This window comes from Gallinula chloropus (genome assembly GCF_964237585.1).
Source record: "Gallinula chloropus genome assembly, chromosome: 4".
NCBI classification, from domain to species: Eukaryota; Metazoa; Chordata; class Aves; order Gruiformes; family Rallidae; genus Gallinula; species Gallinula chloropus.
Window position 1 is genome coordinate 8,974,501 of NC_140088.1, and position 12,855 is coordinate 8,987,355.

The 12,855-nt window shown below is 37.2% G+C and overlaps 1 protein-coding gene across 1 annotated transcript in view; it reads right to left on the reverse strand.

Moving 5' to 3' along the window:
• AKAP6 (A-kinase anchoring protein 6) overlaps positions 1–10,154 on the reverse strand; it is a gene marked incomplete at its 5' end in the record, with an annotated part of 228,335 nt that extends 218,181 nt beyond the window's left edge. Inside the window, one exon of the mRNA XM_084264174.1 lies at positions 9,831–10,154. Within this exon, the coding sequence (XP_084120300.1) occupies positions 9,831–10,154 (324 nt within the window). The remainder of the gene's footprint in view (positions 1–9,830) is intronic.
• Between the last annotated feature and the right edge of the window lie 2,701 nt (positions 10,155–12,855).

Sequence of the window (12,855 nt, forward strand, 5' to 3'; positions counted from 1 at the left end):
CAGATGAGTCTTGAATATCTCCAGAGAAGGAGACTCCACACCCCCTGAGCAGCCTATTCCAGGGCTCTGTCACCATCACTGTGAAAAAGTTCTTCCGCATGTTGGTGTGGAACTTCCTATGCTCCAACTTGCAGCCATTGCCCCTTGTCCTGTCTCCACAGACCACTGCAAAAGTGCTGGCCATTTCCCCCTGCATCCCATACTTAAGATATTTATAAACATTAATTGGGTCCCCCCTTAGTCTTCTTTTCTCTACACTGAACAGCCCCAGCTCATTCAGCCTTTCCTCACAGTGGAGATGCTCCAGACCCTTAATCATCTTCGTAGCCCTTCTCTGGACTGTGTCCAGGAGATCCCTGTCTCTTTTATACCAGGGAGCCCAGAACTGGACACAACACTCCAGGTGGGGCCTGACCAGGGCAGAGTAGAGGGGGAGGATCACCTCCTTTGAGCTGCTGGCCCCACTCCTCCTGATGCACCCCAGGATCCCATTGGCTCTCTTAGCCACCAGGGCACACTGCTGGCTCATGGCCAACCTGTCATCAACCAGGACCCCCAGGTCCTTCTCCACAGAGCTCTTCTCCAGCAGGTCATCCCCAGCCTGTACTGATACAGACGGTTATTCCTCCCCAGGTGCAAGACTCCACACTTGCTTTTGTTGAATTTCATTAGGTTTCTCCCTGCCCAGCTCTCCAGCCTGTCCAGGTCTCACTGGACGGCAGCGCAGTGTTCCTGCATGTCAGCCACTCCTCCCAGCTTTGTATCATCAGCACTTGCTGAGGGTGGGTGCTATTCCCTCATCACGGTTGTCAATGAAGATATTAAACAGGACTGGACCCAACACCAAGCCCTGGGGTGTTCCCAATTAGCTCAAACAGATGACTTACAAAACATAGGCTCAAACAAATTCTAAAGAAAAAAAATCACCAAGATTTATATGGCACTGCTTTTTGTGTGTTTGCTTCTTCACACACATGCATATATTCACATATATATTTCTAAAATAAATTCTTTCAACTAGGTGACAGCTACCATAAAAAAAAATCCACCTGGCATCCTTAATTTCAAATAAAAATAATTTTATCGTGTCAATGACCTTTAATTTAAAAGCTGACATTACTAAATCTTGCTCATACCATTGAAACAGTACTAATTGAGGGTTTTTTTACAGGAAATCTGGATATCAATAGGTGTTCTTATCATCACACACATATATACACACACACACTAAATGAGAAAATACATTCCCTCAGCAAATGTTTTGGTTCGTTATTTTGCACAATGACTTAACGTACAACATTTTGTATCATACTGTAAAGTATTTATATCATTACATTATTATATCCAGTAAACATTTGTGCTTGAGTCAGTTTAGGATACAGACTAGAGAAGACTGTAATAGGTAACATCTGTGCTGGAATTTGATATTTACTTTAATATTTCTCCAGAGACCATTGGTACAGTACATTAGCTCCCCTTCTAAAGCCCATATTAGCATATTGTAACGTAGGAGAAATGTGAAGTGAGAAGAGGGAGAAATAACCAAAGTGCACTTACATGCATTCACGTACTGCTGAGGTCTAAACCAGAAATTTTGGAATAAATATGTATTTTCAAAGTGCAGCTATCCAAATGAGTGTGACATTTTGCAGTTTTTATTTTTAGAGTTAGATGGAGAAGCCGAAGGTGTAAAACACCCACTTTTTCCTCATCTTACAGTTATAATTCCCTTTTCACAGGCAAATGCTCACCTTTCTTCTGAGTCTCCTTACTGTTAATTAAACCAAATGTCTGGTTTAGGACAACCTTAAGACCTCCATAATATCATGCATCTATGTCCAAATACATTGTTCATAAACTCACAAATGCATCTCTACCCTTCCAAGAAGAGAATTCCGGTGGAGGAAGCATCCCAGGTTGTAGTGTTTTTGTAATGTATCGTTACTGGAAATTCAAGCTGATTTAAGGAACTGTTCAGATTGTGCCTTTGCACTAAGGGGAGGGTCTAGATGCTTCACACATTCTCCACAATGCTTTTTTTTTTTTTTGCATTTAGATCTCTTTTGCCCAGGCCCAGAAGGGATATCCAGTGCTGGTGCCTTCTGCCAGCCCAAAGAATGTTCAAGTCCCTTTCTCACAAAAACAGTAATTCCAGTCATTTGTGTTGGTATCTTTTCCTTGCTCTTCTAGAAAGAATGTCCAAGCTTAAAAAGGGTCTAGTACACTGTAAGCCATATTCATTATTTATTCATTTATCCTGATAAATTATGCAAGCTAGATCCTCCATTATCACTGGGGTTACCAGTTAAGTCCTTTCCAGCTCTTATCTACATTCATTCCCTTGATACATGGATAACAGTGGACTAAACATGTAGCTCTCACTTTTCTATTCATAAACGATATCACAACAGATAGAAATTTCTTATAGTTTCTCCATTTTTTCTTTTTATTAGCTCCCGATTCTTTCATCCTCTTACTATATTCGAGCCAACAGCCTTCCTTCTTAAATCTCATCCCTCAAATAATGACCAGCCTTCCCCTTAGAAGACAACTGAACCTCCAGTAAAGTACATATGCTCTTCCTGTGTTCATACTATATCTTCTATGGCACTCAAGCAGGCAATTAGAGGACACTGAGTTTGCATAAATACAGGCTCTATCAATAGACTTGTTTACTAAATGCTAACAGGAGAAAATATCAGTTTAACTTAATTTTATCAAAAGTGAAAAATATTGGTAGGAGAGGGGGGGAAATTATTTTCTATTAGGCTGAATGGCACAGTTCAAATGCATCTAATTTTAAAAAAGTATTGTGTTAACCTACCCTTTGTTGATTTCTAAAATAATTAATTACGAATGTGCATTAGTCAAATGTTAAGGGTATAAAATTTTGGTTTGAAATTGCAGTATTTTCTACAACTACACTAGATCATAATAATTTTAAAATAGATTAGGTTACTGTTGAAACACTGATTGAATATTAATATAGTTAGTACCAATACTCAAGTACATGAAGTTAAAAGTGTGTAAGATCCTACAGAGGCTTAACAGATACTTGCTTAAAATACCTGTACCACCAAAAAGTGTTTCAGCATTAACAGTGATATTTAACTAGCAGCAATCCAATAAATTAATCTATTTATTGAGAAATGTTGCAAGCAATCAAAACAGTATTTTTTTTTCCATCAGGAACTTAATACTGCACCTTCAGGAATGCATTCTTAGCAACTTTAAAGACCAGAGCAGAATAACATTAGGACAGAAGGCAGCCAACAACACAGTCCTGAATCATCTTTCTCAGTTGCCATTTAGCCTGTACACCTCTGTTAAAAGTATCCAGCAGCCTAAAATTTTGCATTTCTGAATTCAGACTATACTCTCAGTCCTGGAAAATCAAGTCTGTGAAACTTTGCACCTAATTTCTACACCTAATTAGCATCTAGAGAATTGACATTTACTTGATCCTCTTTTTCAGCCTTGAAGGCAGGGACCCAGCAGGTGAGTGGGAAGCATGCCTAATGCCTGCAATGCTGCAGTCTTTATAGAGTAGAGCATTAGCAACTCTTTAGGTTTGATAATGTACAGCCAAGGGATTAGGACAATATTAGAAGGACGTGGAAAAAAATTGTTTTTTCTGCTCTCAGGCAGAAAAGAATTTAGTCTAAAAGCTACAAAGCCAAGATGATTCCTTTATAAGTGTAGTGTTATTGAAGAAAAGCATGTTAAGATGTGATAAATAAGCCTTTTTCCTTAAAAACATCAATCTGTGCAAGAGTGTGGAAATGCCATGTAAGTTGGAAGGCTTGTAGACAATGTGATTGTTTGACCAACATGAGACATTTGTGATTGTTTGAGAAACATGAGTTATTTCTGGTACTGCACGCTTTCCATTCTGGCTTTTTTTCCTAATGAGAGGAATACACTGAGGAAACAGAGAAAACTTTAAAAATTAAAAAAAAACTGTAGGCACACTCAACTAATTAAAAAGTAGAAAAGCTAATAAAACCACCTGTTTGATGCTCAAGCCTCGACTGGAAGTAAACAGTAGCCTTTGCAAAACCCAACTCTGTAACAGTTAATTTGCATTTACCAGCATTTACACTCTGCTTCCCTACTGAATGTCATGATTCCACCAAACTGTTCAGAAGCACAGAACTTTGAAGCTTTGTAAACACGAGATTTCATACACAATGTAAAGGAGGCAATTTGTTGGTTAAGGAATTGTTTTCATATCTAGTTTGCTTCTGAACAAGTGAATTAAGACATATAAAGTCACCCTGCTGAGGTTGTAGGGATGAATGCACAATAAATCTAGTATTTGAGTAGAGACTTAGCTAGAATGGGCTCTTAACCCTAACCCTTCCCCTTAAAAAAAACATATTTCACCAATATCAGAGTAATATAAACATATTTTATGTGTTTATATAGTTATATTCCACTGGAAATGCTCCATATAGATAAATGTATTTATTATCTAGTCTTTCACCATACTTGCATAAACAAACTTAGTTTTGATTTGCAGCCAGTCAGGTAGCATATTTTTGACTGTGGTGTATTTGTATTAAGCCATCTGGCCAAAAGAAGAAAAAAAAAGTTACATCTGCAGTTACTTAGATTGTAATCTACAAAGACTGTCACATCTTTGGAATTGCTGTAAATAAACAGCAATACATAATATGTTTATAGTCAAATTACCGTTTGTTTGGGATTTATGTGCTTCACAAACATAAACTGTCATCAGATGAGAGCAAAGTGATTTTGTATATATTTTCCTTGAAATAATTAATCTAACACACAAATATTCTGTATGTTGTATAAAGAATGAAGATCTAAAGGTTTTTTTACCAAACTTGCAAGAAAGAAATCCTTATATACAGAACTGTGAGTCTGCAATACAGCTGCAGCTAGCATTTTTATTTTTTTCTATTTGAAGTTCATAAAGAGTTTGAAGATTCCGAATAATTTTTTTAACTGCTTCAAATCTGTAGTGAACACCGAAACCTCAAATATTTCAAGAAAATTCTCTTTAAAAATTATAAAGTAAATTTGAGTTTATTTATGTTTATTGACAGCATTGAGAATATTTTACCTTCTCTGCATTCAACAGAAATATTCAAGCTCCTTCAAACTTTTCAGATTAATTTTCTCAGAGAAATTTACAGCTTTAACAGGATTACAGAGACTGAAACGTATGGGTTTTGTGTGCACATTCTCTCCTCTAGTTATAGATGATCTAAAATGCTTCTCAAAAACTGAAAATCAGATTTTAGAGTAGTTATCATATTGCACATAAAGCCCAAAAGCTTTGATTTTTCAATCTGAATTGCTTTTCACTGATGTTTAAACTATTTTATTTTATCTGCAACTTAAGGTGTTTATAGTGCCCAAATCACATAAACATCATATTACTGACCCTCAACCTATTTGCTAAACCTCAGACTCTGTGCAAATACCAACACTTACACAAATTTATGTGCAAAAGTTTGGTCCTCTGACCTAAACATAATAGTATGTCTTTAAGCTATAGGCCATAGTTTATAGTCAGTCAGCTTTTATAGACACTCAAACTACCATCCATGTGTGGAAGGTATAAAACTATGTCAGAGAAAATTGTTTTGTGAAGTATAACTGTTAAGCACACCCAGAAGTCTTCTCAGAAATATCTCTGTGAACTTAAGAATCGTTATTTCCCTTCACCTCCTTCAAAATAACAGCTCTTGTCAATTTGCATTGCAACCCTTCACTTGAAGTATCAGGATCCTATTTGCCTGCAAGCAAAAGAGCTGAGCAAAGCTGCAGTCAACCTCCCCAATTAAGGTTTTATTTTCACCCGTTTTGTATAACAGTTGTCTCTTGTGGCCAGCTTCTGTGGCAAAGCAGGCCACATGTATTTCCATTAGGAGCTTCGTCTATACACCCTTTTGTAACAACTGTCCCTAACATTTTCTGTGATGATTTGTAAAATACCAGTTATGTTCTGGTAACATGATGAGGTTTAATGCTTCACTAAATTCTCTTATAAGACACAGTTGCCTGTACAGTTTAGAGATTCAGACTGCAGGAAAGGAAGTTAACAGACATCTCAAATACAGAAGATAGTATGAGATCATCTGAAACAACAGGGTTTTTGAAAAGACAGAAAGCAGTAATCAATGAGTCGAAACACTAGACCCTTCCCTGAGAGGGTTAAAGGATATAAAGTGACACAGCAGAAAGGGAGTTGAATCCAAATTGAACCTCAGGAAGATTCTGAGGAAAAAATTGCTGTGAAAGCAAGCATATTTTCTTCAGAATACAAAAGGTAAATGGGCCATGAAAGCATCTCAGCAGGCTAACACAATACAAGGACAGAGAGTGCATTTCTACAGTTGCTTGTAGTAAAAACATTTTTTTTCTCTTTTACAAATATTTGCAACTGGTAACACCTACACTGATTGTGTTAGAGAAATGTAAATGTATTTTAGCATGATATGGCTTAAGTTTAGAAAAATGACCAGATAAATGACTAATATAAGGCATTCCCGACACCAGAGAGTTATGACTCATGCATCTAGCTTACTGAAGCACTCATGTGAAGCTGAGCTTTCCAGGAATTTTCTCGAGGGACAGCATAAGACAAGCCTCCCACTCACGCTGCATGGCTAGTTCTGAGAAAGGGCATTGCAAAAGTGAGAGAAACAAGTATTTTCAAAGGATCAGTGGTGGCTAGTAAAGCCCTAAGGCATGTAGCATGAAAAGAGACTGGCAGCAGCCACCAAATTCCCCAGGGAACAAGTCACAAGAAAGAAAAGAAACAACACTCTTGATTACAGAAAGAGCAGAAACACAGACAAATCTGCTACAGGGATACAGAGCAAATACTCACAAGAGAAAGAGATTATTTGTTTGCTGAGCAATTTTTCCAAGGAATAATGCCTACATTCTCAACCAGCCCTATCACCATAAGCCAACAGATGGCCAGAAGGTAATCAACTTCAAACGACATGTTTAAACAAATAGAAAGTTGTAGGAAAATTGAATTGGAACTCTCCTGTCAGAGGAAAACAAACTGTGAGAAAATGAAAAATTGTTTGTCTTAATGCTACAGTTGCAGTCTAAAAATTGTATTCATAAGCTATTAAGTTACAAGGGTTTTTTTATCTTGAGTCCTTATGATTTGGACAAATTTGTGGGGAGGAGACTTCTTAAATTTGCAGATGACAACAGTATGCGTGCTTGGGGAAGATACTTCAAACATAGAAAACACATTTGGAAATTAAAAAGTCACAGACACTCTTGAGATACAGGAGAGGGAAAAAAACCTCAATACAAGTTCAATAATTGACAAAGGTAATATCCTACACATAAAATTTCACAGATAAAATGGAAAAAGAGGTGAAAGAACATATAGTGCAGCAAAGAGGTGTGGGAGTTGCAGGAACTCACAAGCTGAACACGAATCAATCATCTCCAGCTCTTCTGGAAAACAAATACTAAACTGCTATGTATTGTTTGAAAGGTAAGTGAAATACTTTTTCCAGTCTAGTCAGCAATGGTGAAGCTTCACATTGAGCCCTGTGTCCAGCCTGAGCACCACAAGTCCAGAAGGACCCAGGGTAGTCAGAAGGACCCCTTCAAGGTGAGTTATCAGAGCACAGATGAAACAGAAAAAGAGCATCTATGTGAGGTTATGTTTGGGGGTTTTCTGCTTAGTTGATCTTCACTAAGTTATGTAATGCAAGAGGATACAAGGATAAAGAATTTAAAATATATCTAAAGCGTGAATAAAAGCATGTCCACAATCCTTGCTTACACAGTTTTATCTTCTTTTTGCCTGTATACAGTTTCAAAGGTAAGTAGGTTACAGAAACTCAGTATTCCTAATGTTTAAGTCAAGACTTTGCTGTGGTTTTTACCTCCACTTCAGATCTTTTGGAAAGCAGATTCTTTTTATGTTACTTGGTGGAAAAATTGAAAATATATGTGAAATATTTTTAAATAACTTCACATACAAGTCATTATTGCTCACACACACACATGCAGGTGCACATGTACAAACATACAGAGAGAAAGATCACTTCCTTGTGAGTTCAGGGTCGGTACATAGAGTATTTGATGGCCTCAAGGACAGGTCCCCCCAGGCTGACAGACCAGATAACTGCAGATAATTGTGATTCCCTTTTGTCCTTTCTTTTTTTTTTTTTTCAGTTGCATTTGCCAAAATTCTTCCTAGCCCCAAGTAATCTCTAGGTGCTATAGTAATTGCTTAGGTGGGAAAACACATTAGGAAAGTATTTTATTAACTTCACAAATAAACTCTAAAAAGGAGAAAATGGTGAGGAATGCTACCCACTCCCTGACCACAATTTGGAAATAAAATCTTTTAGTGGATGTATGAGAGTGAATGATTTGTGCAGCATATTCTTATTTCATAAGCAGGCAGGAATCAGTTCTGCTTGTGCTCTGAGCCAGCCCAAGGCCGTGTGTGAATACCATTCACAAGCTCCTCAGCTCTTGAGTTTCAGCTCAGCACTGTACCACAAGCAATTCCAGATCAGAACTGACACCTAGTCCAGCAAGAATTGTTATGTCTGCCTGTGGAAATACCTTTTAAGCGTCTTTGCTGAAAACCTACTGCACCTTGTGGACACAGCCCTTTCTCTCATCAAAAGCCATCAGTGTCTACTCCAAATTTTTCAGAAAAATGTCAGGACCATAAAAAACTTAAGATCAGCTCTCTGTATGGTTAGGACTGATTACAGTACAATTGCTCAATGGTCAGCACTAGTACACAGTTATATTTTAAGACAGCCTACAGCTCCAGTCCTAAAATAAACACAAATAAAATACCATCGTGCTGAGTATGAAGGAAGACTATGTTCACATAAACAGGCCTCAGAATGCAACTCTGAAGACAGCTTAGTCTGAAGAGATAACATTTGCCTGCTATTTTTGGATTGTTTGCTGCCTTCAAAAGCATGTTTCATCTGCTGCGGCATACCAAGCCACACAAACCACCACACACATACAGGCCCAGATACTATTTATTTGAATTTCACCTTTAATTTTCTAAATATCTTTAAGATTGACACTGAAATTTAAACCTGGGACCAAGACAAAGATAATTGTTTAAAGGTTAGTGTTCAGTTGTCAGGTTGGGGAAAGGGAAATTGTCGCTCTGTTGGTTTACACAAAACAGATTTTTGGGAGACAAATTCTAGTCTTGTTAAGGCATTTTCTTTAGTGGCCGGAGGGGGGGAAGGAGTGGGAGGGTAAAGAAGGTTGATTTACTGGCTGTGACTGTTCGAATCCTGTCACTTCCTATTTCCTACACAGACTCAGATTGGAAAAAAACCTCCTATACATATACCATTTCATATGTAGTCCCACCTGACTTCTATCTCCAACATAATCTTTATATGACTGAAATGCCAGACATTAGACCACCTTTCTATGCTACTGCCTCTGAAACTTGCTTTGTTTTCAAATGAGTAGCCATGCTTATTGGAGTACACATTTGAGAGTTTTAGGTACTGGAGCCCATTAGAATATTTCTGGGGACTTCTGAGATGTCTGGTCAGGTTACTGTTAGCATTTTATTACCTGCTCTTGGAGCGTGAATGTGTTCATTATGGTTATGGTAGTTGAATTTACTGATGAGTAAATAATGTTGCAAAAAAAGAGAGAATGATACGGTTTCTATTATGCCCCTGAAAATGATGCATTCAGTTTTTAGCACAGACTGTCAGACATCCTACAGCAGCTATGAAAAATCCTTTGTTTACTTTATGAGTAGAAGAGTTGGGTGCACCACCCTGACTGCGAATTCTGCAATATAAACTCCATCCTACCTTCAGCTGTACTAGGTGCACATCCACATGCTTGCTATCCGAGTCCTGCTGGACAGAGTAGGTGAGATCCCTGACTCTTTCAGATGTCATCCGAAGCCAGGTCTCAATTTCTGGCAAGTGGAGAACAATCTTCCAATCAGCCCCAGTGTGTAGAGGGGGAGGCTTTTCGTACTGCTGGCCAGAATCAAGCTCCTTCATGACATCCTCTTCTCCATCTCGTTCCACTGTAGGAGTCATGTTTATCAGCATGGGAGATGCATCAGACGGCATGGGATCCAGTTCTTGTGTTCTCATGGGAGAAAGTGCTACATCCATGGCTAACATGGGAAAGTCTAAACCATAATTCTTTCCAAAATAGCTGTAAAGATAAAAAGAAGAAAAACTGCTGTTATGAGACTGAATTTTTGCAAAAAAAAAGACCCCAAACATGTTCACAAGACAAGGAGTAAACGGCAACATCAAAGATACTGTACTTCTAAATAAATTCTTCACCCTGCAAATCTACATTAGAAGTTCAAGATTAAATAGGGTTTTCAAATTAACTTTGTTGATTAGAACAAAAAATTTCTTTGTTTGAGAAACACAACAATTACAGCATTTCCCTCATTGTCTACAATCAGGGTGGAAATGAGAGTTTTCATTCATGAAAAATATGTTCTGATTTTCTACAACTGCAACATAAATTGAGCATTGACAAAGGTAACAGAATTTTTCTGAACTCCATGAGTTAATGCAGGACTGGTATTTGTAAACTAGAACATTACAGAACGTATTCTTTGGCCTGAAATTTATGACTAAATAGAAAACATTTTAAGTTTTATTCAAATTTTTAAACTGCCCACCTTACTCCAGCTTCATCATGCACAAAAATATTTTGAGGGCAAATTTGAAGCAACTTTTAAAGACGCTTGGTTGATCTATTGTAAGCAGATTTTAATTTTGAAGTCTAAATTCTTGCAGTTTTGTTCAAATAAGAACTGTTGCAATAAGCAACATCTCCATCAAAACATATAGATAAGAATTCTAAACATCGAAATAATTATGTAAAATTAAAACATCAATATGCAAGAGTGGCTTTATTAAAGCTGTGTCATCAATATACATTTACAAGGTTCACTGGTAAAAGTAAATGAACAAACCACTTTGTACCTTTCTCTGTACCTTCTAGCTTCATGTAATACAGAAGGCTGCCATAAACTCTGTGCCCAAACAAAAAATACTTAACAGCACACAGCTGGTCTGGATCCAAGTACCTAAAGCATTATGAAAACTTTCATTCAGTAGGAAATGTATTTTTTTACCTAATTTTGAGGAGACTTAAATTTGACAATTGTGTGCCTTTGACACATAATTTCACTAAACCTCATATAAGCACTTACTTGTTTCTTTAATACTTTACAGATCTAAGCTGTATTCGGGAAGTATACATTAAAAGAATCGGGAAGATTACATCCTTTTAAAACTGTTTTTTCTTTGTTCTAAGCAGTGCATAGTAGAAATATTTCAACTGTGTTTTAGAAACTTCTGCTTGTATTCCTTCTCGATAATGCTAAGACTGCAAATAACTCAGTTATGCATCTATTAATTTGGGCAACATTCCAAGCTACAGTTTGACTTACTTTTTTCCTACAAAGACTGCGTTTTAGCATTTAGTATAACAGCTGTAAGATTGCAGAAAAGAAACCAGGGCTTTTCATTACTAAATCAACCTCACTATGACTACTGAATTATATTTCTAAATATTTCAAGTAGATTCTCAGCAATCAGAGATTAATCCTGCAGGCCATGAAAGTACCAAGAAGTATCCAAACACCAGCCTACTTCTCATAGCTGGGATGGACAAAAAAATACATTTAATGCTAATTTGATTTTATTTCCTATCCTACCACTACTTAGTAAATTACCTTTTGCTCATATATCACCCACACAAAACAATATTTAGAACTGATATTAAGCTAGCAAGTGTTAATTTGGCACTTCAGAACAAAATTTTCTATTAGTGCAATCAAGGAAAGGAAATTAAAAGATTCCAATCATTCTTGGTGCCTGCTGTACAATTTCCAACTCTTTTAGTTAGATTTTTGAAGACTTCAGAATGAAATGGTGTTCTATAAAAAGCTCTGCAGCAAGACTGTATGAAAGAAACATCACTGAGCATTTTTCAAGTCCATCTCTTTTTACTGCCCATTTTTCAACTTAAGCTCTGTCCCCGTACATACTCAAAACGAATTGTTAAACAAATCACTCAATTTGAAAACGCTTTTGTCTTAGGCGTTGCTGCTTATAGCCCCAGTTTTAAAGCATAAAAACTAACCATTCTCACAGTGAAAACTCTTACTACTTCAAGCATATTCCTTACAAAATTTTCTCCTTCTAGTGAAGTACATGTGGTCTTTATTTCTGCATGTTTATCACTAACAAATTAAACATGCCTACCAGCAAAAGAATTGGTCCTGAATCACTAAACCATACAGAAACACTGTGTAGCACTTGCTTAGTAGTTTTTCCACAAGAGAGAAAAAACCAAAACAACCTGGCACACTGTGAGAGGTTTTTCAACATGACTCAGCTCTAGTAAGGACATTAAAGCAATTAGCAAACAGAAATTAAAACATGCTCCTGCAGAAGCAAACAAAAGCCAGTCCATGCTGCATGCAGAGCGTAGCTCCAGCTTTAATACACTGAGTTTGCAATTAGCAACCATTAGGAGCCTGCTGACCTGTTTTTTGTTACGATGTGCTTGACTCTATACGCTGGCTCTCCAGCATTACAGCTAATACCTCCTTAATCCTAGTTGCTTTTAAAGTCAAGTCCTTTGAATCCTTTTCTTTCTGCCAGATCGTAACAAGTTGCAACACTTCGAGTAAGAATATGTGGAGAAACTTTAAAACAGATCATTCTTTTCACGTTCTTAAAAAAGAAAAAAAATCAAATCCTACAGAGGTAATAAAGCACACTGTGGGTACTAGTTAGCAAGGGCTGGTAAAGCTTTACGAAGCCCACAAATGCTTGAAAGGAGAAACTG